This window comes from Bombyx mori, chromosome 6, assembly GCF_030269925.1.
Source record: "Bombyx mori chromosome 6, ASM3026992v2".
Lineage (NCBI taxonomy): Eukaryota > Metazoa > Arthropoda > Insecta > Lepidoptera > Bombycidae > Bombyx > Bombyx mori.
Genome location: NC_085112.1, coordinates 4,296,790 through 4,324,327, shown reverse-complemented (window position 1 = coordinate 4,324,327; position 27,538 = coordinate 4,296,790). Strand labels below are relative to the sequence as shown.

The window sequence follows — 27,538 nt, the reverse complement described above, 5'->3', positions numbered from 1 at the left end:
ATGAGCGACAGAAGGGGTTTTATTTGACTCAACTCTGCCTAATGCTTCGAATGCGTAGGCGAAAGTTTGACGATTTCCTCCTAACCCAAAAAAACAGATGAATATGAAATTCATATTGGTAAAATATATAAACATAGCAACTAGTGCATATTACATATGTCTAAGCTAAATGTGTTATAAAACGAAATATTCTCTACTACTACCGCTACTAGTAACTAATAAAATATTTTTATAGATTAAATAGCATAGTTCTGAAAAAAAACACGTGTGGCACTCGGGGACTGCCGCGGTAAAGCTATTGCATAGCATTTTTTATCAACTCATGCAATTATAATTAGAAAATAATAATTTAATATTAGAACAATAATAAAACAAGACCACGCTATATTTACAAACATTAACAAAAGCAAAACATTAACTGTCCCCTTCACACTCATAAGCTAGACCGCGCGAGAGAGAGATGGGCAGACTTTTCACGATGCGCATGCAGTGCAATGTGACGCCACGTGCTTATTCACAAGCACAACACAAGCGCAACGTGTGAATGTGTTGAACGTGAGCTACATGGTAGGTGGAGTGGGGGTGTTAGGTTTCATTTTCGTTACGAAATTTCTTGATTCGGTCACCGCGCTCAAAGCCCGCGATAAAAGCTATACAATAGCTTAAAATCATACCTATAAGCATCCTAAGGAATGTCGCTATTTTATAAAAGCAGGCAAACAATATTACATACATCCATACAACTGCTACGGAAGTGTGTTTGTTCAAAGTATCCCTACTAATATATAAATGTGAATGTAAGTTTGTTACGCTTTCACGCGAAAGCTACTCAACCCATCATCATGAAACTTTGTACACATATTCTTGGAGGTATTAAAAGTAACGTAGGATACTTTTTATTAAGAAAAATTTTTTTTTTACGAAAAATTAAAAAAAATTTGTCAAAAAATCTCAAAATCTAGCTTCTTCAACGCCATGTACCGGTTCAATCCTGAGTGCTGTAAATGAAGTCGCGGGTAAAATTTAGCGTTATGCCAAAATAACAATTCCACGCGGACTAAGTCGCGGGCAAAAGCTAGTTTACTAATAACATAAGAGTGCGGAATATTGTATAGGTGTTTAGATAACCTGGCTTTGCCTTCCAAATTACTCCGAAATCGTCGTAGCCTAAGGGATAAGACGTCCAGTGCATTCGTGTTGAGCGATGCAACGGTGTTCGAATCCCGCAGACGGGTACCAATTTTTCTAATGAATTATGTACTCATCAAATGTTCACGATTGACTTCCACAGTGAAGGACTAACATCGTGTAATAAAATTGAAACCCGCAAAATTATAATTTGCGTAATTACTGGTGGTAGGACCTCTTGTGAGTCCGCGCGGGTAGGTACCACCGCCATACCTATTTTCTGCCGTGAAGCAGTAATGCGTTTCGGTTTGAAGGGTGGACCAGCCGTTGTAACTATACTGAGATCTTAGAACTTATATCTCAAGGTGGGTGGCGCATTTACGCTGTAGATGTCCATGGGCTCCAGCAACCACTTAACAACAGGTGGGTTATGAGCTCTTCCGTCCATCTAAGCAATAAAAAAAATAAAATAAATTGGACATCGCTCGAAATGTCAACCCAAAGTATCTCGATACTCTCGGAAGGTTGCAGGGATACTCCTTAGAATTGCGGCGCAATGACAAAGGGTCCTTCTTCGCGGTGATCTAATTAGCTCACGTTCAGGAATCCACTAGTGTTGAACGATTACCCGAGCCTATAGATTTCAAGGCTCAAAAGGAATGCTGTGGTGATATCACATCTCATCTGCTCAACTTTTTATAGTACATCAAAAATAACTGACACGTCAAAAAGAAAAAACACCGCTTAACCTCAATATTTACCATTCTACAAAAATATTATAGGTACTAGCTGAAGCACACCTGAATGTTTTCGGCAAGCATGTGATGTCAGTAATCTCTAATCCCCTACACAGGTGTCAAATTGAAATTTCATGTCGCGACGAAACAATCTCTCTTGATCGCCATGCCAGCTATTATCAAAATACAATGGATTCCTATTTTGTTGTCATAAAATGTTAAGGTTCAGTGTTTCATATTAAATTGTAATTTTCTTTCACGTTTCACCGATGACTGACTGTATTAACCTAAAATAAGCCCATATATGTACATCGGCAATGTCAAATACGAACATGAGAGAAAAATAAATAAAAAGAACGAAACATTGAGGCTAAAATCATTGTCGTCCAAAACAATGGGTGTCCAAAACGCATTCATTTAACATAACAGTTCATGAAATTCAATTTCGAAATGCTCTCACAAAAGCTGTTTGGGACGTTTCCGCGTTGTATAAAAGACCTATTTCCATTTTACACTTCGCTAAAAAAGTGACATGCTACAGAATTTTATGCAAATTCACATAGTCATAAACAGAAGTCCCATCTAACGTACCGTATGCTAGAGAATTTTTCCTATATAAGTCTGACTGGAACGTTTCTGTTGTGCACAACTAAAACTTTTTCTCTAAGCATACAAAATAAGGTTTATGTCATTTACAGCCCAGGCTTTATGATAATACCAAAATCAAACACAGTCATTTATGTTACTAAATTCTATTTTAATACAAATGCTTATGCTTACTTTATCATTTATAAAGAAATTCTAAGAAAGTTACAAATAAATTATAAGATGTCACAGTTATACAAGAACGTAACCACAACCCATTGCATATTAAGTACATACTCAGTTTTATTTATTGGAATCTCAATTTTTCACTGGCGACTAGATAGACAAAAACCTAGCTTTGCAATGTAAAAATTAAAAAACCAATAATTCTTTAAACCATTCTGATATTTACACAGTCTAATTGCTAACACAGTATATTAAATTCGTTATCGATAGATTTTATCTTCATGAGGAGGCAAGCTTATGAAATACGGTGCTGGTCCAGGAGGTGGAGGCGCAATGTACCTAACAGAACCCGGTCCTGGTTGAACCTTATGAGGCAATGTTGCTGTTGATAGAGAGGCTGGTGGCATTGTGCCGGTATAACCGGGCCAAGGTGGACCCCATACTGCTGGCGCACCGCCTGTTGGGCTATTAGCTAGTGGTCCACCTCTGTATGATGTTGTAGTCATCTTTAATCTTATAATACAAATGGCTACTATTAAAATAGCTATAAAAGCAACGACACCACTAACTATTCCAATTATGAGATTGTCATCGTTCGACGCCGTTGCAACACCGATAACAGGAGCGCCTTTCGGTTCTCCGGATATCTTTGGTCTATCGTGAGATGGAGCTACTGACCATATAATATCTGGTTCAGAAGATGTGCGGTGAACTAAACGTGGTGGAGATGTTGTTGAAACACTTGAAGTTGATGTGGCTGTTGTTCGGCGTTTTGAGTCACAAGTTAGTTCATCGTCTCCTATTTCAACAAGTAAATATCCAGATAAATAGTCTGGTGACTGACAGCGAATATTATCAATTCCAACATTTGGTAGCCATCGTCTCAAAGCCCGAGCATTGCAGTCACATCTGATAGGATTGGTATCCAAACCCAACATCGATAGATCTGCACGTCGATCGTCGAGTGCCACCAGCAACTGAGGTTGTAAAGTCTCTAATTGACTGCCGCCAACATCAATTGTTATTTGCGATGACCTCGGTAGAGGAAATAGCAAAGCAGGTGGTAATGTTGATACAGAAGTATTACGGAGTCTAACTACTATAGCTGGAGCTTTTAAACCAGCTAACACACCCGAAGACACTGTTTTTAATCGAGATCCTCTAATGCCCAATTCTTCGAGACGAGGATGTAACGTAGAGTGTAGCTGATCTGGCCCAATATTTGTGTCTTTCAGTTCAACATCTAATTTTTCTAGTGCAAATAAATATTGCAAAGTGCCTTGAACATCAAAATAGCCAAGTCTTGGATAGCCAAAAGCCCTTAATTCAATGAGGTTTGGAAGAGATCTAAAGGCATTTTTTTCAATTCTTGTGCATTTGTCTAGATTATTCATATTTAACACACGCAGCGACGTTAGACCCTCAAAATTTCCGTCCATGATCATGACTATGGGGTTATTAGAAATGTTTAGTCTCTGTAAATTCTTCAGTTTAGGCCATGACACCGCCAGAGAACCCGATACATCTGATATTTGATTGTGAGACAGATCCAAAGATTCCAATAGTGTAGTTCTTGAAAACGTTTTATCAGACAAATTTGTAACGTTATTAAAAGACAAATTTAAACTGCACAAAAATGGAGTCTCAAGTTGTCCCAGAGTTTGAATTCCCGTGCCAGCCAAATTTAGTTCGCGAACAGTTTTCGGTTCGTTGAGCACACTATCGATCGATTTTTGTGATAAAGGATTAAAAGACAAATCTAATTTCTTTATGTTTACCAAAACACTGTCTTCGGCTGGTATGTCAACTATTTTGTTGTGTGACAAATCTACAGCAGAAACAAAGAAGTATTGCTTCTGTAAAGCTTTCAGGGGTGGATGTTCGAACAAATTTCCACTTAGATTTATATTTTCGAGCATATGTAAACGATTCCTTTCAAAAATACTATCAGGTAGTTCAGCAAGCATATTCCCTGCTAAGTTTAAAGTTTCTAATCTTATTAGTCCTTCAAAAAGTCGATCTCCCAAGCGGTCGATTTTATTCTGAGACAAATCTAATTGTTGTATTTGCGACGAGTTATGGAAAGCCATTTCGCTAACTGTTTCCAATTCATTTCTTGCTAGTAAAATTGTCCTCAGTTTTGGAAGGCGAGCAAAATCAAGCTCATCGACATTTTTCAAAGCGTTTCCAGATAAATCAACTAATTCTAAATACTGCAAAGTACTTATAAGTTCCGACGGGAAAAAGTTGAACTTATTGTTTGCAAGTTTGATTTCTCGCAAACGAGGGTGTATTTTGAAGGCAGAGGGAAACAAGTAGCTAAGCTGATTGTCTGAAAGATCGATTACTTCTAGACTTGTTCCTGTGTTGAAAAATTCTCCCTTAAAAGCGCTTAACTGATTACCTTTGAGTGACAAATATTGTATAGACATCACATTGACAAACGATGGTGTTCTTAAATTGACAATATTATTATATGACAGATCTAGATGTGTCAAATTTCGAAGATTCTTAAAGGTGTTCTCAGAAATTTCTTGCAGAAGATTATTTGATAAATGTATTTGCTGTAAGTTAAAATTTTTGGAGAATAAATTCACGGGGAGAGCTTTTAATCCATTATAGCTTAAATCAATAGTCAATAATGCTTGATTGTGTTGGAATAAGTTTTGAGGTAAAACGTTAATATGCTGATTACGGCTCATATTTAAATGTGTCAAACTCGGTATAGACTCAAAAGCCTCGACAGGTACATTTGATATCTGATTGCCAGAAATATCTAGAAACCAAAGGCTCACAAACTTTAGTTGTTGTCCAGTGAATCCTAGAATTCTGTTTTGGCTTAAAGACAGAAACTGTAGCGATTGTTCCAATCCATCGAATACTTCAGCAGCAATCGTATTCAGTAAATTTCCTGACAAATCCAAGTGCCTTAACATTTTGAAATGATCAAATGCTGCCGTCGGTAGTTCTCGTATAACATTTCTTGACAAAACTAAAGAAGTCACTCTATCTGAAACCGATCTAAGTATATCGTTTGATAGAGCCGTTACTCTGTTAAATCCTAGATGCACTGAAACTAGATTTGGCAAACGTGACAGTGCAGTAGCAGGGATCAGCAGAATGTTGTTGTCTCGCAAGAGAAGAGTTTTAAGACTTGTCAGTCCATCGAAGGCATTATCTTCGACCTGGAAATTACAAAAGGCATATTTAAGTGAGTATAATAAGTAAGAACACAAATCTAGTAAATATGTCAGGTGGTAATTAGTAACATTAATTAGTTTCGCTGTACAAATAAAATATTATTACTTCGTAATTAAATTCATTATAATTGTAACGATCAAAAGAAGAAGTGTCTTTATTATCTGAACTCGTAAAATAAAGTTTTGTAAAAGTTATCTTTATTCTCTATTGTACACACAGTTAATACAACACGATAATTGCGAAAACTTATAAAATGGCGAGCTTAACTCAACAATTGAGCTATCTATCAGCTAACCGTTCTTAAAGAGGCTTTACATAAGTTAGCAAGCTTAGTTAGTTAGTAAGGTTTATTACGAATTACTTTTTTTTTTCAGATATAAAACGCATTTAAATTATATTATAGTATTTCTGTCCAATTCTAAACCAAAATGATATGATACCAATACGTACAGTTCGTAAAGAGTTCACTCCGATGTCCAAGTAACTCAATTCAGTCAGTCCTACAAATGTTCCCGGGGTGAGCTTAACCAAATTATTCCGGCTTAAGTCCAAAACTTGTAACGATGACAGCGAATTTAGGTGGCTATTGTCGATGTTCTGTAAATTATAGTACGCATTAAATCACAACAGTTAATAACAGGATGAAGATTTTTTGGATTTCGTGTTCAATTTTGCAATATCAGTACTGTAATGTTTAAAAGACTATGTTAGTTCACTTAATAAAAAAACTCAGATAACACTTTACGTGATACATTACGTAACGTTCTTCTCTCAATAAATGGACACTAGATGATGACTAGTTTTTTTGATAACGCCATCTTGTTTCTTTAAAGCGGTTAGTTGCCCTCAATTAAGAAAAATAGTATTATTATTCGCCAATAGATGTCGGGAAAAGTCATAAACACGAATAAAACAACATTTTCTTAAATTAAATCGTAGCTAGATCGATTTATCGCCCCCGAAATACCCTTTATACTAAATTTTATGAAAATCGTTGGAGCCGTTTCCGAGATACAGATTATATATATATATATATATATATATATATATATATATATATATATATATATATATATATATATATATATATATATATATATATATATATATATACAAGAATTGCTCGTTTAAAGGTATAAGATAATAAAACAAGTAGATAATAATTGTAAATATAACAATGAATTAACGATTCTTCACAAAACACGACCGACAAGATCCACTAGTTAATTCAACAACTGCTACTTACGGAAATCATATTACTAGACAAATTCAAATGACTTAAGCCGCCAAACGTTTTGATGGCCACGGTGGGGAAATCGTTTATAAAGTTCTCAGACAAGTCCAGCTTCTCCAAGTTTTCAGCGCCTTGAAACACGTCACTATTGAACTTAGACAGTCTGTTGCGGCCTAGATCTAGAATTTGCAGGTCTTTTAAGCCTAGAAATGCCCCTCCTTCAATAGTCGATATCATGTTTCCATGTAAGTTAATCTCTTCTAATGACTTTTGTGAAACAAACGATGCTTGACGCAACAAAGCTGAAGTGAGAAAAATTTAATACTATAGTTTAATATGTTCGAATCCCGCAGGCGCGTACCAATTTTTCTAATGAAATACGCACTTAGCAAATGCTCACGATTGACTTCCACGGTAAAGGAATAACATCGTGTAAGAAAAATCAAACCCGCAAAATTATAATTTGCGTAATTTCGGGTGGTAGGACCTCTTGTGAGTCCGCACCGGTAGGTACCACCGCCCTGCCTATTTCTGCCGTGAAGCAATCATGCGTTTCGGCTTGAAGGGTGGGGCAGCCATTATACTGAGACCTTAGAATTCATATCTCAAGGTGGATGGCGGCATTTACGTGGTCGACGTCTATGGACTCCGGTAACTACTTAACACCAGATCGGCTGTAAGCTCCTCCAACCATCTAGGAAATAAATAAATAAATTAAGATCACATTTTAGGATATTTTTAGCTTACCGTCTGAGACGGTGTTTTAGAATGATGAAATAAATACACGAGACTAAATAATACTTTAAATGAATTATTTTTCTAATTTCATCAGTGCGCTAACGCTGTAACATTGTGTGTATGTGTCTCAATGAAGAGGTCAAAAGTTCAAGAATAATCAAGAAAACTATGTATTCTGAATATATTTTTTTGTTTTGATAATGAATAGCATTTCTGAATGGACCACCGTTAGCATCCTGTTATCAGTTTTAAAATTGTCCCTGACGATTACAATAAGGCTTTTCTTACTTATAGATCAAATAAATTAATAAATTTTTGAATTATTTATAAATCTACAAAAATCGATAAAATCCCGTCTCGATTAACAAACCGAAGAGAATCTGTAAAATGTTTTACCTTAATTAATTCAGTAATTCTCTAAGCTCGCAAATAAATTGTAACAGAATCCGCTAGCGTAATTTCGTCAAAGTAAACAACGTTTCGCAGAAGCACAACTGAATAATGTTTGGCTTGTTTTTGATTATGCATATTTCAGAGGGCCGTTCTATTTTCCTTGAGATTTCGCTAAACCCCATTACGAGGTAAAAGGGACATAATAAACTTACCTATTTTATTTTCCTGAAGCGAAAGGACTCTCAATGATTGTGGCCCGTTCAGCGAAGAGGACGGAATGAAGTTTATGTTGTTACGATCAAGGCGGAGTACCTATAAAATTCACTTTTATATTCATAACTACATTTGTTATGTATTGCCTAGAATTTTTAACAATCCACGCTTTATCGTTTAACTTTAAATAGGTAATAAATAGGTGCTGCTTATTATGCATCATTAATAAGTTTGTAAAAATTTTGTTCGGAATTAATCATTTCACTTAGATTTGAATTAATGTAGAACTTGGTCAAAATCGTCGTCAGGATCATCTCTATCGCCTCCCCCTAAGTTTGCTATAATGACCGATCCTGTGCTGCCCGTATTCAGGTAACCTACAACAGGACTTCGATACACCTTTCCTACAGGAAGCCACTCACTTCTGGTGAGTCGTCCACTCGAGAACCCCTGGCTTTTGACATCACAACCTCTTATAATTCGATGGAGCCGGCTGCACGCACGAAAAAACATGACTCATTGAGGCGTTCCATTTAAGGCTTGAAGTGCAAGCGAGAGCGCGCAACGAGCGACAAAAAGGCACAATCGGCCTCCGCGTTCGGCAGCATTCGACATCTGTCTCTCTCCTACTTGAGTGAGCCATGCATCCGCGTGGACAGCTGCTATACAATAATACATTTACATGTTTTCGTCAAGTATGAAATTCAGTGAAAAGTGAATCTGGTGTCAATTGTTTATAGCAACGATAATTACGATAATTGAAAAATGAAACCATTCCATCAGTATTTTCTTATGACTTTGTCACGTTCAACTATCGTCAGTAAACCGACTTTACAGACAACCGTTTTTTTTTTAAACGGCACATATAAATGTGTTACCAGTAATGCACTCTGTCCACAGCTAGTTCAAGCTCGCAATTCTTCGTGCTGTGTCGGCTTTCTCACATAAACTACATAGTCCTTTATAGGCATAACCCTTTGTATTGATTCCTCTTTGGGTAACTTTCAGCCTGGTCCATTGTAAGACCAAGTAGTTCATGATTATAATTTAATGTTTCGTAAAATGTTTTTAAAATATTTTATTTAAATAAAAACTGAATTGCACACTAAAACTAAAACTACCTCTGTACACGTAAAAAGTTTTCCAGTAATAGTCCTTTTGAGAGAGCCACTGGCTTAATTTCAATTTCAGTTAGTATTGAACACTGATGTATCTGTTAAATTCCAAAATTTTCCGTGACTATAATACCTCTTTAATAGTCAATCACCTGTTCGCTGAATTGTTACCAGAATAGCTATATTTCTACTTAGTAATTAAATGATTAAAGGATGGATATATTTTAAAAGCTCAATATTCAAAAAGAATTATTTATAATTTAGAAAGCATTTTTTTATGAGTGAGGTATTACTGGTGGCCTAGAAGACTTTCCAGTTTCACCAGGACGGGTAGGCGAGTAAAGGCTCAGCCAGGAGGGGTGGGATTTACTAATAGCTACCCGATCGCCTCCAAAGGAGATTTAACAACTCAAGAGCAGCTGCTTTGCGAATCAACCTACTACCGGATCGGAATCGCGACCCGCTGAGAAGATCTGGCGAGAAACTCAGCGGGCTGATGCATGGGTTAGGTTGCACGTCGACCTCTTTGCTGAGTTCGACGAATAGGGTTACCGGGGTCCGTAAGCCTGCTCCTAGCGTTAGAGCTGGAGACGTCTAATACAAGGGCTATTGGATCTGATGGATCCGTAAGGACGTGTCTAGGGCGTTGACGGTGACTAGCTCCTGCGTGATCAGGATCCGTGGAATAGTCAGCGGCGGCAACCTATCTATTGGCCAAGGCTATTATTTTGGGTCATGTTTACAAACAAATTACCTGTAGAACATCACATCCGATTAACAAGCCCTCTTCGATCCCTCGTATGCTATTGCCGCTAAGATCCAATTCTTCTAAAGCGGGCAAATTGTGGAGTTCTGCAGTCGAGAATATAGGATTCAAGTTGTCACCGAGTAGATTATCAGCTAATGCCAACTTGGTCAGGTTTCCCCGGACGGCAGCTAGGAGACGATCTGGCAAGCGTCGTAGACTGTTGTGAGAGAAATCTAGCTCGCGTAAAGGCAGCCCGTACGTGGAGAATATCTAAAATATGAAATGTGATTAATTTTACAATCGTAAGTGAAATGTAATGTAATTAAACTAGCAGTTGAACAAACAAAAATGCCATAAACACAAATGTGTTTTGCACATAAATGTATTAGTAGTAAGTAAGTATATGTGTGTATGTATATACATATGTGTGTGTGTATTTGTATGTATATATATTGTTTTGTATCTTGTAATATGTATATATTATATGTAATGTTTACTGTATGCACTAGGTTTGTGTTCCTAATTCTTCTTTCCTTTTGCGGGCCTACTGGAAGAGATTTCAACATGAAATAAGTAGTGCCCTTGTACTCTGTATCCTTACTGTCGTGTTTTTTCTAACAGCTGTGTGTACAAAACATATTGAATAAATAAAATCACGATGTGAAAAGTTACCACTTAATTAAAAGATTTTAGAGAACAATTAAAACAGCTAAGAGAAACTTTACTTGGTCAGTCGTAAACCTAGCGTGATAGAAGTACTGTGTGACCGCATTCCTGTAGACTATGTACATATCGACTACTTTATTATTTAAAAATATTTGGAATATTGTATTAAAATTACTACTAGTTTTTTTTTGTTACATGCATTTTTTTTCTACATAGTTTAGTGCGGTAATATATTACCAATAGGCAAAATATAAAAAAAAACCATTTTCTTCTATATTTATCGATCAATTTTCTTTCTTTATTTTTCTTTAGTCGATATTGATCAACTGTGGTATATTGAAGAAAACAATAAAAGCGTCGATTTTTAGTGAACTATAAATGGAAAATCATAATAGTATAATTTAATTTATAATGAATAAAAGTCAAGAAGATTAGCAAATTTCGATAATTGGGCGAATACAATGTGCTGACAATAAATTTAGAAAAGTCCTGAACACATGAATGAAATGAAATGCAATTAGAATAGCAATATGGTTATCGTGGGAGCAGCTTGAAAAGATCGAAGTCACTACTCATGTTTTCTGATTAAAGGCCGCACAAACTATTGTCATATACGTTTCTTAACCCTTTGAGCGCGAACCATCGATAGATCGACTCTCTATAAATGCGTATAAAGTGCGGAGCGTTGAAATACCGACTATTACGCAATTTCACTATAGGTATGTGTAGGGATACGACAAAGGGAAGATCTTCCACCGAGCGGGTGATATTGCTCGGTAGACCGACGGTCCAAATGTTGTTGTTCGGAACTTGTATATATGCGCTTTATCTTGAAAATGTCGTAAGCGAGATTCAGGCATCTGTCAATTATCTTGCGTTGTATGATGGCTACCCGCCACAGTATGTATTAGGTAACGACCTGTACGGATCTGTTTTGGCGCGCGCATGTTTAACGTTTTAAATAAATTAACAACATTTATTTAATAACCATTACAATTTTTATTCTTGTGAATACAACATTGATTTTTGCATTGTTTTTTATGAGGTACTTTTTTTCAAAAATCCTTTAGAATATCTGCAAATAAATTTGAAAATAAGCTCAGTACTAAAAAAGGGGTTACGGCAAAACAAAAAAAGTTTTTATTATTATTCGAATATTTAACACTGCTTATTTTCGTTTTTCAAACAGCGGTTTTAAACGATAATAGTGATGAGATCACGCATTCCGACTACGAGAATCAGATCATGAAGCATCGCGTGCTTAGTGTTAAATAGAAATCTGCTCATATAAAACTAACGCTTGCGGATTTCGTGTGTACAGTTTTCATATTCGTGTAGAATAAATAAACGATGCTGACTGTATTTATGGTTTTATTTATTACCTTTTAGGTCTTGTTGATCAAAAATCGTTTGCTTTATTTACTTCATTGGTTCATATTATATTAACTGTTGTGAAAATATTTTTAAAATCAATGTTTTTTTAAGCCAAACAAATATAATTGGACACATTTTTATTACGAAGTAGAGAAATATGTGAATATTCAGATTTCAGTAACTCCAAGTTTTTTATAATATATATGTTTGTATTACTATATAGACACTAATAAGCATTGACACCGACAAATTAGGAAGACCAGTTTTTCAAAATACTAAAATGTCTAAAAAACCCGGTGCAAATTAAATGATAATTTTTTGGAATAATAATTCTAGTGAACTAATAGAATTCAGTACATCACTACTTCCATCTTCACCTCTACTACTCAATGATAATATTGGATGTATCACCAAAAACGCAATGTACTAGCTATCTAAGCTAGCAAAGCTATATCTTCTAGCTATCTATTCTACTCTTTGTATATTATTAAAACTTAACAAACCTGCATCGGCAGCGTCTGTTGTCCAGCCCAACGTTGACTGAAGGAAATAATAGGAGCGCCATATGGCAAAGTCGGGAAGTCTCCAGCAAAGACCACTCGGTCACAATTCATCAAGATTCTCAACTGGAGGGCTCTGTCAACTTGCACTCGACACCGACAGGGGTAGCGTAAGTCGTCGTTCAACTCTGAACAAGGCACCCATTGTTGTTGGGTGGCGATGTACGGAAGTAAACATAGAAGTAGCAACAGCAACATGATCTGAAAAGAAATAATCAAATTAGATGACATTTGCTGCTGGTACGTATTGAGGTCAGCACGGATAGGTTCCACTATTCTGTCAATTTCTGCTACAGCAGAGGTATGCTTATCAATTTGAATTTGAAATAACCGCCATGTTTTTTATTTATTTATTGCTTAGATGGGTAGAAGAGATCACAGCCTACCTGGTGTTAAGTGGTTACTGGCGCCCATAGACATCTACGACGTAAATGCGCCACCCACCTTGAGATATAATTTCTAAGGTCTCAGTATAGTTACAACGGCTGCTTCACCCTTCAAACCGAAACGCATTACTGCTTCACGGAAGAAATAGGCAGTGTGGTGGTACCTATGCGGACTCACAAGAGATCCTGCCACTAATAATTACACAAATTATAATTTTGCGGGTTTAATTTTTATTACACGATGTCTTGTTCCTTCACCGTGGAAGTGAATCCTGAACATTTGTTAAGTACGTATTTCATTAGAAAAATTGGTACCCGCCTGCGGGATTCGAATGCAACGGACGTCTTATCCTTTAGGTCACCACGACTTCAAAATGTAATGTAACGTAATACCATTGAGAATCAAACATCAAGTCTCAAGGTATATTGGCATTCACGTCCTGATTTTAAGCCGTTAAGTCGCATTAAATGTCAAGAACAATGATTACATAAACAATCGTTAAATTCTTGGTTAGATCCTGATAATCCGAGATATGACGCTTTTATAACTAATCCTGGCTCAGCGCTTAGTCTCTTTTGATTGTATTTGAAGCTGACTTAATGAAAAAGATATGGAGCTATATCACTGTGCCTAGATTCCGCCACATTATTAACACAGCACGTTATTGATAAAATAGTTGTCATCAACAGAAGCATCCAGAGAGTAAAGTAAGTAGAAGAGTAAGTAAAGTAACCATTCCCGAAACCTTACCCTTCACTATTCCCCTGCAAATATGGTATTTAACTAACATCACTAGCTCAAAAGGTAATATGTTTCCAATCTACGTGCTTTAAATACTTCATCGACTATCGTACAAAATTTACTCGATGTCATAGTATTCAAACCACTATGCTAGTCTATCTGACTACTCATAAGCAAGTATAACGTATTTCCTACTAGCCCTAGTTATGGTTTAGGTATTACCTTGATTAATCCGTAGTATTTTATCGTATCATAATACCAGTCAGATTTCTTCATCAAGTCTTAAAGTGAACGATGGAATTCGCTCTACAATGTCTAAGAGCTTCGAAAACCACTAAACACTAGGTAGACCATGAGTCCCGTCTGCTAATCCAATGCAGTTGAAAAATTAAACAAATTATTTGAGAACTCAAGTATCTCATTTTATTTATCTACATGAAATTTAAAGGCAATTATTTTACATGTTCGAAACAGCAATAAAATGTTCATTCAGATTCTGTAAGTCTTATTTTGTTTTCAGCAAGTTCCAAGTTAACGTTACCGCCCGATTACCATAAACAAAATCCTGATAGCCAAAACAATTTTACAAAGTTATCGGTGCGGATAAGAAACCGATTTCTGTTTCCTTGTTTAAGAAATTTTCCAGTTCATCGAACGAAAATGTAAGTTTGGAACCCTTTGATAAAACGGTGCATTCACTGTCTGACAATTTTAAATTTTCATTAGTTGTTTGATGGATAGTTTTCATATATATATTGAATACGTTCTATGTTAAACTCATATTCATACTACTATTGAATTTTAAGGATAGTTTTATGAATAAAACTACATTGGAAGGTCGCCTAAATGAGTACAGTAGGATGGCCACAAGTAGGGAGTGATGACAGGATATCGTGAGATGCGTCAAGTCTGCCCCTTCAACACTACATGACGACCACGACCACTCTGTCAAGAGTGACACGATTTATAAGGAGAAGAATATGGATTAAAATATCTGTCAGCAATTTGAACAGGTTTTGATCACAGTTACAAACGACAGTAGAGACTACTTTTATTCAAAGGCATTGTCGGTACCTAGATGAGTAAATTAAATCCAAACTCCATCAGTCTGACGTATTTAGGGTGATCGTGTGTCTGTTAACGCAACTGACCGTGGTCGCCTCGCTGTCGAGGTAGAGACCATGCCTGGGTTCTTTTCTGAACGGAGCTCCGACTTTCTAGCAAGAGTTCAGGAGAGTCGTTAAATAGGTTGCTTTGACAGTCCCATATACCTTTTTTTTTTATTGCTTATATGTGTGGACGAGCTCACAGCTCACCTGGTGTTAAATGGTTACTGGAGCCCATATACATCTACAACGTAAATGCGCCACACACTTTGAGATATAGTTCTAAGGTCTCAGTATAGTCACAACGGCTGCCCCACCCTTCAAACCGAAACGCATTACTGCTTCACGGCAGAAATAGGCAGGGCGGTGGTACCTACCCGTGCGGACTCACAAGAGGTCCTACCACCAGTAAATACGCAAATTATTATTTTGCGGGTTTGATATTTATTGCACGATGTTATTCCTTCACCGTGGAAGTCAATCGTGAACATTTGTTAAGTACGTATTTCATTAGAAAAATTTGTACCCGTCTGCGGGATTCGAACACCGGTGCATCGCTACATACGAATGCACCGGACGTCTTATCTTTTAAGCCACGACGACTTCACCTTACGCATTCCCTCAGGGTATCTCATTAAAAAATTGGCCCCAGCCCACAAAAAACTTATAGAGAACATACTATAACCACATATCACACTATTTCTAGTGCAAATATAGAGCGAAACCTTTTTTTATATTTTGTATTACAACAAATCGCACAGTCAGTATCTAGCTTTAGTTTAAGAACATGTCGTAAACATGGTCGTGGTAAGCACGAAATTTACGAGCGGTCCTTTACTTTATTCCTGTCTGTCACGTTAAGTTCGACACTTATTCTTGTATAAAGTCTTTTGATTGATGGCATCGTCTACAGCTCTCGTATCTGCAACTTGAAATTGCTGTCAATCCCATTTTCGTACAATGTTAGATCTGTTTGAGTCTTTCAGAACTTCGAAGCTTGTTCTGTTAATCAACATCATAAATTTTAAAACTCCAGAACTTTTTCTTTTAAAATTAATACATAAATTGGTGATCCCGATCCACTAGGCGTTGGTACAGGGCCAAAGCTATTAAAATTTGAAAGCCGTTACCCACATTGAGACATGAGGTCCAAGTGTTAATTGCAGCCTACAACGACTGTTTCAATCTTCAAAGAGAAAGCACGACTGATCTTCACAGAAACAGGCATCGAATATGCAGAAAATAGAAAAGAAATACCTACCCTTTCGGGCCTACAATACGACATATTACCAAAATAAATAAATTAAATAGCAAATTTCACTTTTTACTCAAAAAAATATTTTTGTTATTTGTGCGAGTGACAACTAATGATTAGGTATTATAGCACATACTACTCTACTCAAGAAGGTGAACATAAAATTGGAAACACAAGGCCCGGCCTAGAGCGTACTGCGAAAATATACCCCTATATAATACATATCACATAATTTAATAATTGTATATAATTATTACGATATAGAATAATATTTATAATTTATAAACAGGATAATCTAATAAATGTGAGTCTAAGTCGAAAAATAAACGTTCATTTTGAAATCGCATCGGATAGACAGCCATCGCGTCCTACGGAAAATCTTCCTACTGTTTGAGGCAGGGGTTAAACAAGATTATTTATTTTCCTTCTTCGATATTTTAGATTCGTTGTGAAAACATAAAAGTAAACTTCTCTCTGTGCATGAAAAACTGTTAAGCGCTGTCACATAAATAAGCGTTAATAAGTTAACAAATTGAGTTCACTGAACCGAGACAGACAGATGAACTTAGTACATCTGATGTTTGGAGTGGACTCCGAAGTTTGTTCCGACATGAATACGGTAGGGCAATGAGTTTTACAAATTCAAACGAACCCACAACCATTAGAGATAAGCCTATTTTATAAATAACACAAAAAAAACGATGAGAAAATATTTAATGCTGACGCATCGTACCACCTTTTAAGCCCGATCCCTTAAACGTGAAACCTGTATAGTCAAAGATAATAGAAATGTCAGCTCACCTGACTAAAAGCAGTTACCACTACTAAACAATATTAAACGAAATAAAATGTCAAAGACTTAAATGGTTAGTTATTTTGTAAAACGTTAATAAATATGAACAGTAATCAAGCCTATTAGATAATAACAAATTACATGTCACGAAAATCTTATAGCACAGTGCTGAAAAGTTACTATTTTTGCTAAAGCATTCAGGGGACTTAGGCTCAAAGCCGGCTTGCGCGGCGACAAATATTCTCAGTGGAGCACAGGTTACATGATACAGGTGCAGCATGGCCATAATCTGACAACCGTCATTCGTATTTCCTGGGACGACATATTTTTGCCGCAAAACCGTGTTTGATTTTGAGGAGATAGCGGCAATTCCTATTCGAAGCGAAATTCAGATTACGTTATCAATTTAGTGCACTATGTAATTTAGTGCCAAAAAACATGTAGAATATTATTTAGTGCCAAAATATTAACAAATTATGAAATAACAAAGGCGAAGCATAACCAATATTAAGACTTAATGATATCGAATTCTGTATAACGAGCCGTATTTCTATATCGTAGACTAAATAAGTATATTAGGAGAAAATCGAATGAGCAAATTATTAATGAAGCACAATTTATGTGGAAAGTTTTGTTGAATAGAGTCCGAAACTACGCTAGTTTGCTTTCAACTTCCCTTCGTTCCCGCAACGAATTGCTCATCTCTTCAAAAAGTTTTGTATGGTATTTTTCAAATAAATTTCAAGTTTGGCCGTAAATATTGATGGATGTGTTTTTGTGTTGTAAATATTCCATGGATTGTTCGCGAATACGATTGAATAAGACCACATAATTTAAAACGGTACAAGCAGCAACCGATTTGTAATTGCTTCAATTTCTAATTAGCATCAAAACTTTCTTTCGACTATTCTAGTGTTTTTTGTAAATTTCTCATACTAGTAATGTACGAGTATTAGCTATCATATTGTCATAGCACAACTGCAAACTTAAAGGTTTAGAAAATTATTTGTATCTCAATTTTCCTATCGACAGTGACTTGGTCTTGCCCTCTACCATTGGTTTACCCCTATCTACTATTAGCAGCTCGCATTAGGTGGGCCGAATGGATATTTGATTTTGTAGCGCAAAAATAATAAAAAATGTGTGCTGCCGTGGGACACCGGATAGGAACGAAGTTCGTTATTATAAAAATATTAATTTAAAGTTCTATTCGAGGTATAAAGAAAATAAAACTGGAGGTTTCGCAACAACCCACGGTCATTCGGTAACGTGCGAACTTATTGTGGTACACTTCATTCACGGTTGTTTGCATAAGAGTTAGTGTATTGCGCGAACAAACGCTCTGAGATCGTGGTTAATGAATGATAAAAAAATATGTTATTTTTTGTACGTTATTACAAAGTTAAGTCGTACACTGTGTGCATTACTAATTTGTACGTTATTACAAAGTTAAGCCGTACGCTGTGTGCATTACTAATAAAAATCTTACGTTATGGACGTTTTTTCCCAGTTAGGGTACCCCTCCGCATCGTCCCATAAGGAACTTCGTTCCAAAAATTACTGCTAATTTCGGTGTAGGTCGAACTATTCATTAATTTATTTCTAGTCTCAAAAACTTTGACATCGTAAAGCACCTCTTTATCTAAGCATGTTCCTCATTGTGGCCGTTAATTTTATCAAAATATTAGCGTAATATCGCCATTTGGCGGGCACCCAACAGATTTGGCTCAGTTTCGTTGTTAGGAAACACGCGCGCGACATAGTTTATTAGCGCCAGGACTATGGTGCGACTGGACAACGTAGATTTGTTGCATATTTATTAACCACTCTTTGGAAATATCGTATTTCAAACGGGATACAAGGGATATATATCATATATAATCATTCAATTCAGATAATTATAGTCATTGAAAATATCAATCAATTCATATAATCATTCAATTTATATATTATAATCATTGAACAAACCAAACCCAAGCTTGTTTAAGATTTTTCTGTCTTTTTTCGTCACAGATTTCTCTGCACGCCACGTATTAAGTACATTGATCATTTTTGATGATCGAAATATTTAATTCAAAGTATCAACTTCATTATTCCACACTAGCACACGAAACGAATATGCAAATTCACATTGATTATCCGAGTCGTCAAAATGTGTGTAAATTTTATTTTTGGCCTTTTTTTTTTTGAGTATTCAGACAATCAGCTCACGACATACTTGGATTTAAATCGCAACAAAGCTAAAATTGTTACACACTCATAGCAACAATATGCTTTCTATGTAAATTGCAAATTGCGTTGTAGCAAAATCTGTTTCCATTGTGTCATTTTCATTAATGTTTGATTGTGACTTTGTTCGCGTTAAAATTCGAACTCTATAATCGAAAGCTAAATTAAGTTTTGCCTTCATAGAATTTTTTTATATTTTTAATATAGTAAAATTATCTTGTGCCTTTAAACGAGTAATTCTTGTATATATATAATCTGAATCTCGGAAACGGCTTCAACGATTTTCATATAATTTAGTATACAGGGGATTTCGGGGGCGATAAATCGACCTAGCTACGATTTATTTCCAGAAAATGTTGTTTTATTCGTGTTTTCAATAATCAACTCTTCCCAACATCTATTGGCGAATAATAATACTATTTTTCTTAATTGAGGGCAACTAACCGCTTTAAAGACACAACAAGATGGCGTTATTAAAAAAAACTGAGCAAAGCTCGGTCATCATCTATACTATTTTTATTAAATACTACAACTGTTCGCCTGTACCAGAGCACATACATAGACTCAGTATGAGTACGCCATATAAAACCTATTATAATATAGATAGTACAAGGTAGACCGACGAACTGAGGTGTTTTTGCCTATGTGCCAGAAGCCTCAAAGGCCTATTCTGACTTCATAATGACTGGTTGGCGAACTGATGGAGCTTTTCTGAGAGAGTTTACTGCCCTAGCAATAGCAGCGCTTCGCTGAATCTACCATCTAGATCGGAATCGCGACCCATTGAGAAAAACCGGCAAGAAACTTAGTTATCTCTATGGGTAAACTGAAGAGTCCATTGAATGCAATCAGGGCACAAACGATAGTCACAAACCTTCGATGAGACCTATCTCCGTCAGAGGACTTTCTTATGTCATTTAATATGATGATAATGGTAATCCTGTATAGGAGAGTCATCAGGGAAAACTAAGGTTTTTAATATCAAAATTTAACAGTTAACATTTAAAGTATTATTTGTAAATAAAAAATAAATCGGAAATCTATTTGTTTCTGATTCGCAGACGATTTGAAGTTTTCTAATAACCGAAACACCCTAATTTATTTCACTCAATCGCGATTTAACAACACACACTCATAAATGACAAAATCGCAATTTTACAAAACACGTGGACGTTTAAAGTTATGACCGGAGCAGGATACGAGCTCGTAAAACTTTATTGTGATAGCTGTGCTCGTAATTTATAGCTTCATGAACCCGTGACCCGGTGGCCGAAAAAATGGTTCGAGATACACACACAGTCAATAGTTTGTTTTATTATCCGTACGCCGAGAATATGAAATTGATCCAACATTGCTCTGAGGAATTGTTCGAGATGATACCGGAATCTCGTTTTTACCATCGCGCCGCCCGCCACCGGAGTAGAGTTCATCCATACTACCTGGAGCCACTGCGGTCATCCACAGTGCGTTTCCAGAGGTCTTTTTTGCCACGTACCATCCGGCTTTGGAATGAGCTCCCCTCCACGGTGTTTCCCGAACACTATGACAGGTCCTTCTTCAAACGAGGCTTGTGGAGAGTATTAAGCGGTAGGCAGCGGCTTGGCTCTGCCCCTGGCATTGCTGAAGTCCATGGGCGACGGTAACCACTCACCATCAGGTGGGAGGTATGCTCGTCTGCCTACAAGGGCAATAAAAAAAAACAAAAACACCAAATTTCTACTAGACACGTCAATGTGAATATTAACTTCAGATCGAGGATTCCATTGCATAACAATGTCCGAAATACTTACCTTTAAACGGGAATCCAGGACTTGCAGCAGAAATAGGCAAAACGTTGATAGCGACCGCAAATATGTCTAAGTAATACGTTTTATAACAATATTCTCATCTGCGCTTTTATTACTGGTGGTAGGACCTCTTGTGAGTCCGTACGGGTAGGTACCACCGCCCTGTCTATTTCCGCCATGAAACAGTAATTAGTGCGTTTCGGCTTGAAAGGCAGCCGTTGTAACTATACTGACACCTTAGAACTCATATCTCAAGGTAGATGGCGGCATTTACGTTGTCGATGTCTATGGGCTCCGGTAACTACTTAACGCCAGGTGGCCTCTAAGCTTCTCCAACCATCTATGCAATAAGTAAATAAATTAATATCACAGCTGTTGTAACTATACTGAGACCTTAAAACTTATATCTCAAGGCGCATTTACGTTGTAGATGTCTATGGGCTCCAGTGACCACTTAACGCCAGGTGGGCTGTGAGCTCACCCATCTAAGAAATAATAATAAAAATATAATATAAAACGATTCAAATTTCCCATTTTTATTAAGACCGTTTATTATTTCGAAACGCAAATTCATCATTTATCAAATTCAAAAGCGGAAAAATTCAATCAGCACAAAGACAAAACAGCTTTGTTTTAGTAATTATTTCCAAATTGCTCCATCGAGTCCAGTAGCCCTTGGAGAGTGATCTTATTAAAACTTGCCGGCTGTTGACGGTAACTTTTTATTTGTGGTGACGCTTGCTTCTTCGCACTAAGTGACAATGATTTTGGTAAATTAATCGATTTAAATTTCCGAATACACTGATTCTTTCAATCAATCGGTTATAGAAAATGTGTGTTGTATTTCCTGGTTTATCTACATATTAATACGTGAAGCAAAAACTTTGTATCCCTTTTTACGAAAATTGCGGGGACGGAGAAGTATGAAATTTTCCACACTTATAGAGAATATAGAGAAGAAGTGCACAATGCTAATTTTTTTTTAAATAATGCATTGAACATACATTAAATAAATAAAGAAAACATTACACACACTACATACAATGTATTTGACGCACACATGCATGCATACTATTTATTGTCAAACTTTTGTTCTTGACGTCTGTTGTCAAATTGAGAATAGATTAAATATTGTTTGTCTTTGTTAATATTTTTTATAGTGTAGTCTTGGCGAAATTTGTGATATAGAATATAGAAGTATAAAATACAATCATAATAGTGTACAAACTTACAATTCCAATTAATTATAGTCGAATTTCGACTACTGCGGGACCTCTAGTAAGAACTAAATTGTAAAGTCACTATCGAATGAGTGATAGATTCGGTCGGGAGCATACGCGCAGACGTGATCGATGCCTTCTGCCCTCTAATTGAACTGCCACGGTGATGTCAGTCCCATGGTTAACGCTTCGAGCTTAGGAACAAATTAATGGCACTTTGGACGTTTATTCCTTATAAAATGGAAATAGAAGTGAATACTTATAATAATTACTTATACTTTTATTACTTATTACTTATAATAATTTGCGTAATTACTGGTGGTAGGACCTCTTGTGACTCCGCACGGGTAAGTATCACCGCCCTTCCTATTTCTGCCGTGAAGCAGTAATGCGTTTCGGTTTGAAGGGTGGGGCAGCCGTTGTAACTATATATACTGAGACCTTAGAACTTATATCTCAAGGTGGGTGGCGCATTTAGGTCATAGATGTCTATGGGCTCCAGTAACCACTTAACATCAGGTGGACTGAGAGCTCGTCCACCCATCTGAGCATTAAAAAAAATAAAAAAAATACAGAAGACGCGGATAAAACTTGAAAGCAAACACAAGAAATATTTTATTTTTGTTGCAGAAGTGGATGAAATAACTATCGCTTGATGCGAATAAACCGGAGGACCTGTTGTTGTTGAGACTACGACGTTTATATAAACATTGTATGGTAAATAAAATAATAAGCAAAATCAGATGATACTTGTCTTACTAAAATGTTTGGTGTCAGTCACGTAAGCTCATCATTGCATTAAAATGTTTTAAAATTATAATAACCATATTCAAAATTGGAAAGATGATAAACGCGATCCTAAAAAACAACTTTAATTTCAAAATAATTGGATTCACCTCGTGATGTGAGATAGAGCACGCTATTGTACATGGCTTTTTTTATTTTAAATGGTTCCCACCTAACTTCTGAACGAAAAATTAATTATGTTTACATGGCAACTCAAAAAACCTTGTTTGTTTTATCCCTTCAAACATTGTTCTTTTTGATTAAGCTTAAGCTTTGTACAGCTATTATTAGATCTTCAGGAAACATTTCTGATACATAATACTATAATATATTACAAGACAGATGGCGTACTAGGAGCTTTAACAAACAGGAGCAAAACGAGGCATGATTTTATTTGTTAGTAATAAAAATTGTATTTTTCGTTGACCTGGTTACTGGTTTTGTTACTGATGATAGGACCTCTTGTGAATCCACGCGGTTATGTACCACCGTCCTGCCTATTTCTGTGTTTCGGTTTGAAGGGTGGGGCAGCCGTTGTAACTATACTTAAGACCTTAGAACTTATATCTCAAGGTGGGTGGCTGGTTTACGTTGTAGATATCTATGGGCTCCAGTAACCACTTAACACCAGGTGGGCTGTGAGCCCGTCGATCCATTTAATCCACAAAAAAAACCTAACTCTTAAATAAAAAAATATTGAAACATTTATCTATTACCTTTTATTTCTAATATGAAAAAAAATACCAGTATTCAATGTAATTTACTGAATTTATGGTTCGGTGGTAATTTTTAGGGGTGCTGAAATTCAATAGACGCTGAATTAAAACAAAAGTGCAACGTCCAATATCACTCTTAGGATTATATCCAATAAAGTGACATTCATACACTGTAAAACTAGAAACATTCATTCTCTGTGTAACACAAGGATTCGGGCTGACATAAAGCAAAGGTAACAACGAATCAACAACAACAAAAAAATACATTCCCCAATTAAGAAAATCATTCTCCAGCTACCTACTGAAGAACAAGTACAAATAAATAAAGTCCACAGGGCACGCTGTTTCAAAGTCATTTTTAAAGCAATTTACATATTTCGTGGTTTCGCGACGAGATCGATTCAAAATGTGGCGACCGATATTCACAATGTTAACCAAACTCCAATATAGAATCTGAATGAATCGAGTATTTTTGATTAGAATTTGGACATTTCCGATTGCATTGTGCAGTCACTTTGACTATAATATATTATTATAACAGAATCAGAACTATCACTGGATATTTTGTCATTTATTTTTATTTGTTTTTCGTAAATCACAGTCCACTTGGTGTCGAGTAGTTATCGCAGCCCATACATGTCCTAATGTTGTTATTTGAATTGCAGAAAGTCATTAGTGAATACAATGCCAAATAAGTATTTCCATAGAAAAACCTGCCCGCGGGATTTGAACACACGTGTAGCCGCGTCACTTGAGACAAGTAGCTTCTTAACGTCACGCCACGACAAACTCGAAGCGTTCGTAGCAAATACGGTTTTCCTTTTTTATATTGTAATAGTTGTCAACCATTACCATTTAAAATACCGAACGCCACTTGGAGGTATGCATGCTGTGAAACTCCAATAACATCGAACTGAAAACTAAACTTTGATCTCTACCAAAAATCCGACTAGAGATCAAAGTACCCACTAACAACGTAGAAATCCGAAATATTTTAAAAAGGTGGGTGGTGTCGTGGGACACCGGATAGAAATGAAGTTCCTTATTATAAAAATATTAATTTTTAAGTTCTATTCGAGGTATAAAGAAAATAAAACTGGAGGTTTCGCAACAACCCACAGTCATTTGGTAACGTGCAATCTTATTGTGGTACACTTCATTCGCAGTTGTTTGCATAATGAGTTAGTGTATTGCGCAAACGAACGCTCTGAGATCGTGGTAAATGAGTGATAAAAAATATGTTATTTTCTGTACGTTATTACAAAGTTAAGTCGGACACTGTGTGCATTACTAAATTGTACGTTATTACAAAGTAAAGTCCTACACTGTGTGCTTTACTAATAAAAATTTTACGTTACGGACGTTTTTTTTTTCGGTAAAGGTACCCTTCCGCATCTTCCCATAAGAAACTTCGTTCCAAACCAAACAAATAAAGACTCTTATTTTCTTGGATAAGCAAGCAACTTTTCCATCCTCCTCATCCGCAACGATATTATTTTAACGAAATAATTACAAATCTTGTAATATCAACACAAACTTTGTAGTCACAATCTCGTTGTTTATTCAGTAACGTGAATAATAAATATCTACTCATCTTAAAGTCCCATCTATCTCGGCTTCTTATATAAAGTTTCTAATTTATACTAAGTCTTTCCTAGCTAATATCCTTGGGTTGACAGTGACAGGATAAACTAATTTTGTAATGTATTTATTGCAGTGGTTTATAATTTATATACATATAGAAAAAAAAAAAAAATACAATGTGTATTTTTTATTTTTTTTTATCAAAGCTAAGTTTAAACTTATAACAATATTTTTGCCATGAACGGGATATTAAGCCATAACTGCATTATCACCGGTTCTTGATACGTGTGCAAATTTTCAATTTTATCGAACTTATTGTCAGATCATGTTACGTTTTGCAAATCACATTGAATGATTTCGTTACGTAGAAAAATGGATAGATATTGGTGAATCTAGTTAAAGCGTCTTAAAATAAGTTTATAAATCAAAAGGTATTGGCTCGTCATCCCGCCCATACATTTACTAAGCCATACTGCAAAAAGCTCTTCATCGAAAAATTTTTGTAGTTATCCTAAGTCTTCATTGAGTTCCTCAACTTTCCAAAATATATATTTAAACTTTTTATTTTATTGCTTAGTTGGGTGGACGAGCTCACAGGCCAACTTGTTTTACGTGGTTACTGGAGCCCATAGAAATCCACAACGTAAATGCGCCACCCACCTTGAGACATAAGTTCTAAGGTCTCAAGTATAGTTACAATAGTTACTTAAAACTAACTCTAACGATTAGAGTCAGTGTTCCCTAGTCTAGTTGTAATTATATCCCAAACCAAGACCTGAAGAGAGGAAAACTGAAGCCATACAGGCAGCGTCTCACTGCAAAGCTAATCATGAGGATACCCTGACTTTTGAAATACCAATAATCAAATGAAGAAATAGACAAAAGCTTGATATCCAAATTCGGATCTCCAAACTACAAACCAAATTTTTATTTAGTCTTCTATTTCACAAGTCAATCATTAACAGAGTTAACGTTACACAACAGCTGTAAATAATTAATATAGAAGTAAAACATATTTTTAGTATGTTTTCAGGTTTTTCGTATCTAAACAAAAATATAGAAACAACACTATACATATTTACTTATTCCATAAGTGTTTCTTTGCTTTTAAATAACGTGAAATATATTTTCTTGTGTAGAGTTTCCAAAGATAGAACGACCTTTGAAGACCTTAAAAGATTAATGCATAAATAAATGATGAGAATGTCATTTCACGTTAAATTACCCAACAAAAATAAACAGGTGTGTTTGATGTATTACAAATAAGAAAAAAAAATAGGTACGGGCAGTCAGTGCCTTTGACAGCAAAGGGCAGCCAAGACTAGGCGTGATCGAGTTATGAATAAATCATTTCATTGTAGACTTTGTTTCAATATTCTTTCGTATTTTACGCGTAAGAAAACAAGAACTTGGCAACCATGTGTTAAATGCTTTGGTAAATTTGATAAGAGCTAAAATATCATCGTCTTCATCATTAGAATTATATATCGTATTTATTTCAGTGCTACAGAAATTTCCAGGGCTACAATTAAGACTTTGACCTTATGTCTTAAATGGGTGGTGGATTTTGTTGTGCATGTCATTATCTCCGGAAATCATTTAGCACTAGATAGACCGTAAATTACTTTCTGGGGTCAACCCAGTGCAATAGGATTAATATCCATTACCTTATTATTCGGAGCTATTTCTTACACAATTATACTTTACTCTCAGAAACATTAGAGAAAACATAAATGTAACATCAAAGTAAGATATCCAAACACCATCAGAAAAGCTATGAATTTAAATCAAATGTAAGCTTATCAAAGTTTGGTGACGCCGGCCCTTAGGCGCTTCAAAACTCATTTTCGTATTACTGGCTGTTATGTAGCGTAGAACTAATTTTTATATTTTTTTAATGTCCTCCCTTCGTTTCTTTTGATTTTATTAAATGAATATGAAAACCAAATCTTAATGGCCAGTTGCTTCTTTAATATTGTTATTTAGATTTAGATGGTGTATATTTTCATTTTAATTAAATCCGCTAGAGTAGTTTCTATCATCGCCTCGCTGTGCT

General features: G+C 35.9%; 1 protein-coding gene and 1 long non-coding RNA gene across 2 annotated transcripts in view; one reads left to right on the top strand and one right to left on the bottom strand.

Annotated features, from left to right (window-relative positions):
* Positions 1-2,601: 2,601 nt before the first annotated feature.
* Positions 2,602-27,538, bottom strand: part of LOC101738406 (protein artichoke) — a 93,377-nt gene continuing 68,440 nt past the window's right edge. Inside the window, exons 2-7 of the mRNA XM_021350864.3 lie at positions 12,822-13,079; positions 10,285-10,548; positions 8,415-8,514; positions 7,084-7,373; positions 6,288-6,434; positions 2,602-5,821 (exon numbers count right to left, since the gene is read on the bottom strand). Of these exons, the coding sequence (XP_021206539.2) occupies positions 2,897-5,821; positions 6,288-6,434; positions 7,084-7,373; positions 8,415-8,514; positions 10,285-10,548; positions 12,822-13,076 (3,981 nt within the window). The 5' untranslated portion in view covers positions 13,077-13,079 and the 3' untranslated portion in view covers positions 2,602-2,896. The remainder of the gene's footprint in view (positions 5,822-6,287; positions 6,435-7,083; positions 7,374-8,414; positions 8,515-10,284; positions 10,549-12,821; positions 13,080-27,538) is intronic.
* Positions 5,723-6,652, top strand: LOC134199036 (uncharacterized). Its single transcript, XR_009973361.1, has 2 exons — positions 5,723-5,847; positions 6,212-6,652. It is a non-coding gene; the product is annotated as an uncharacterized LOC134199036 (long non-coding RNA).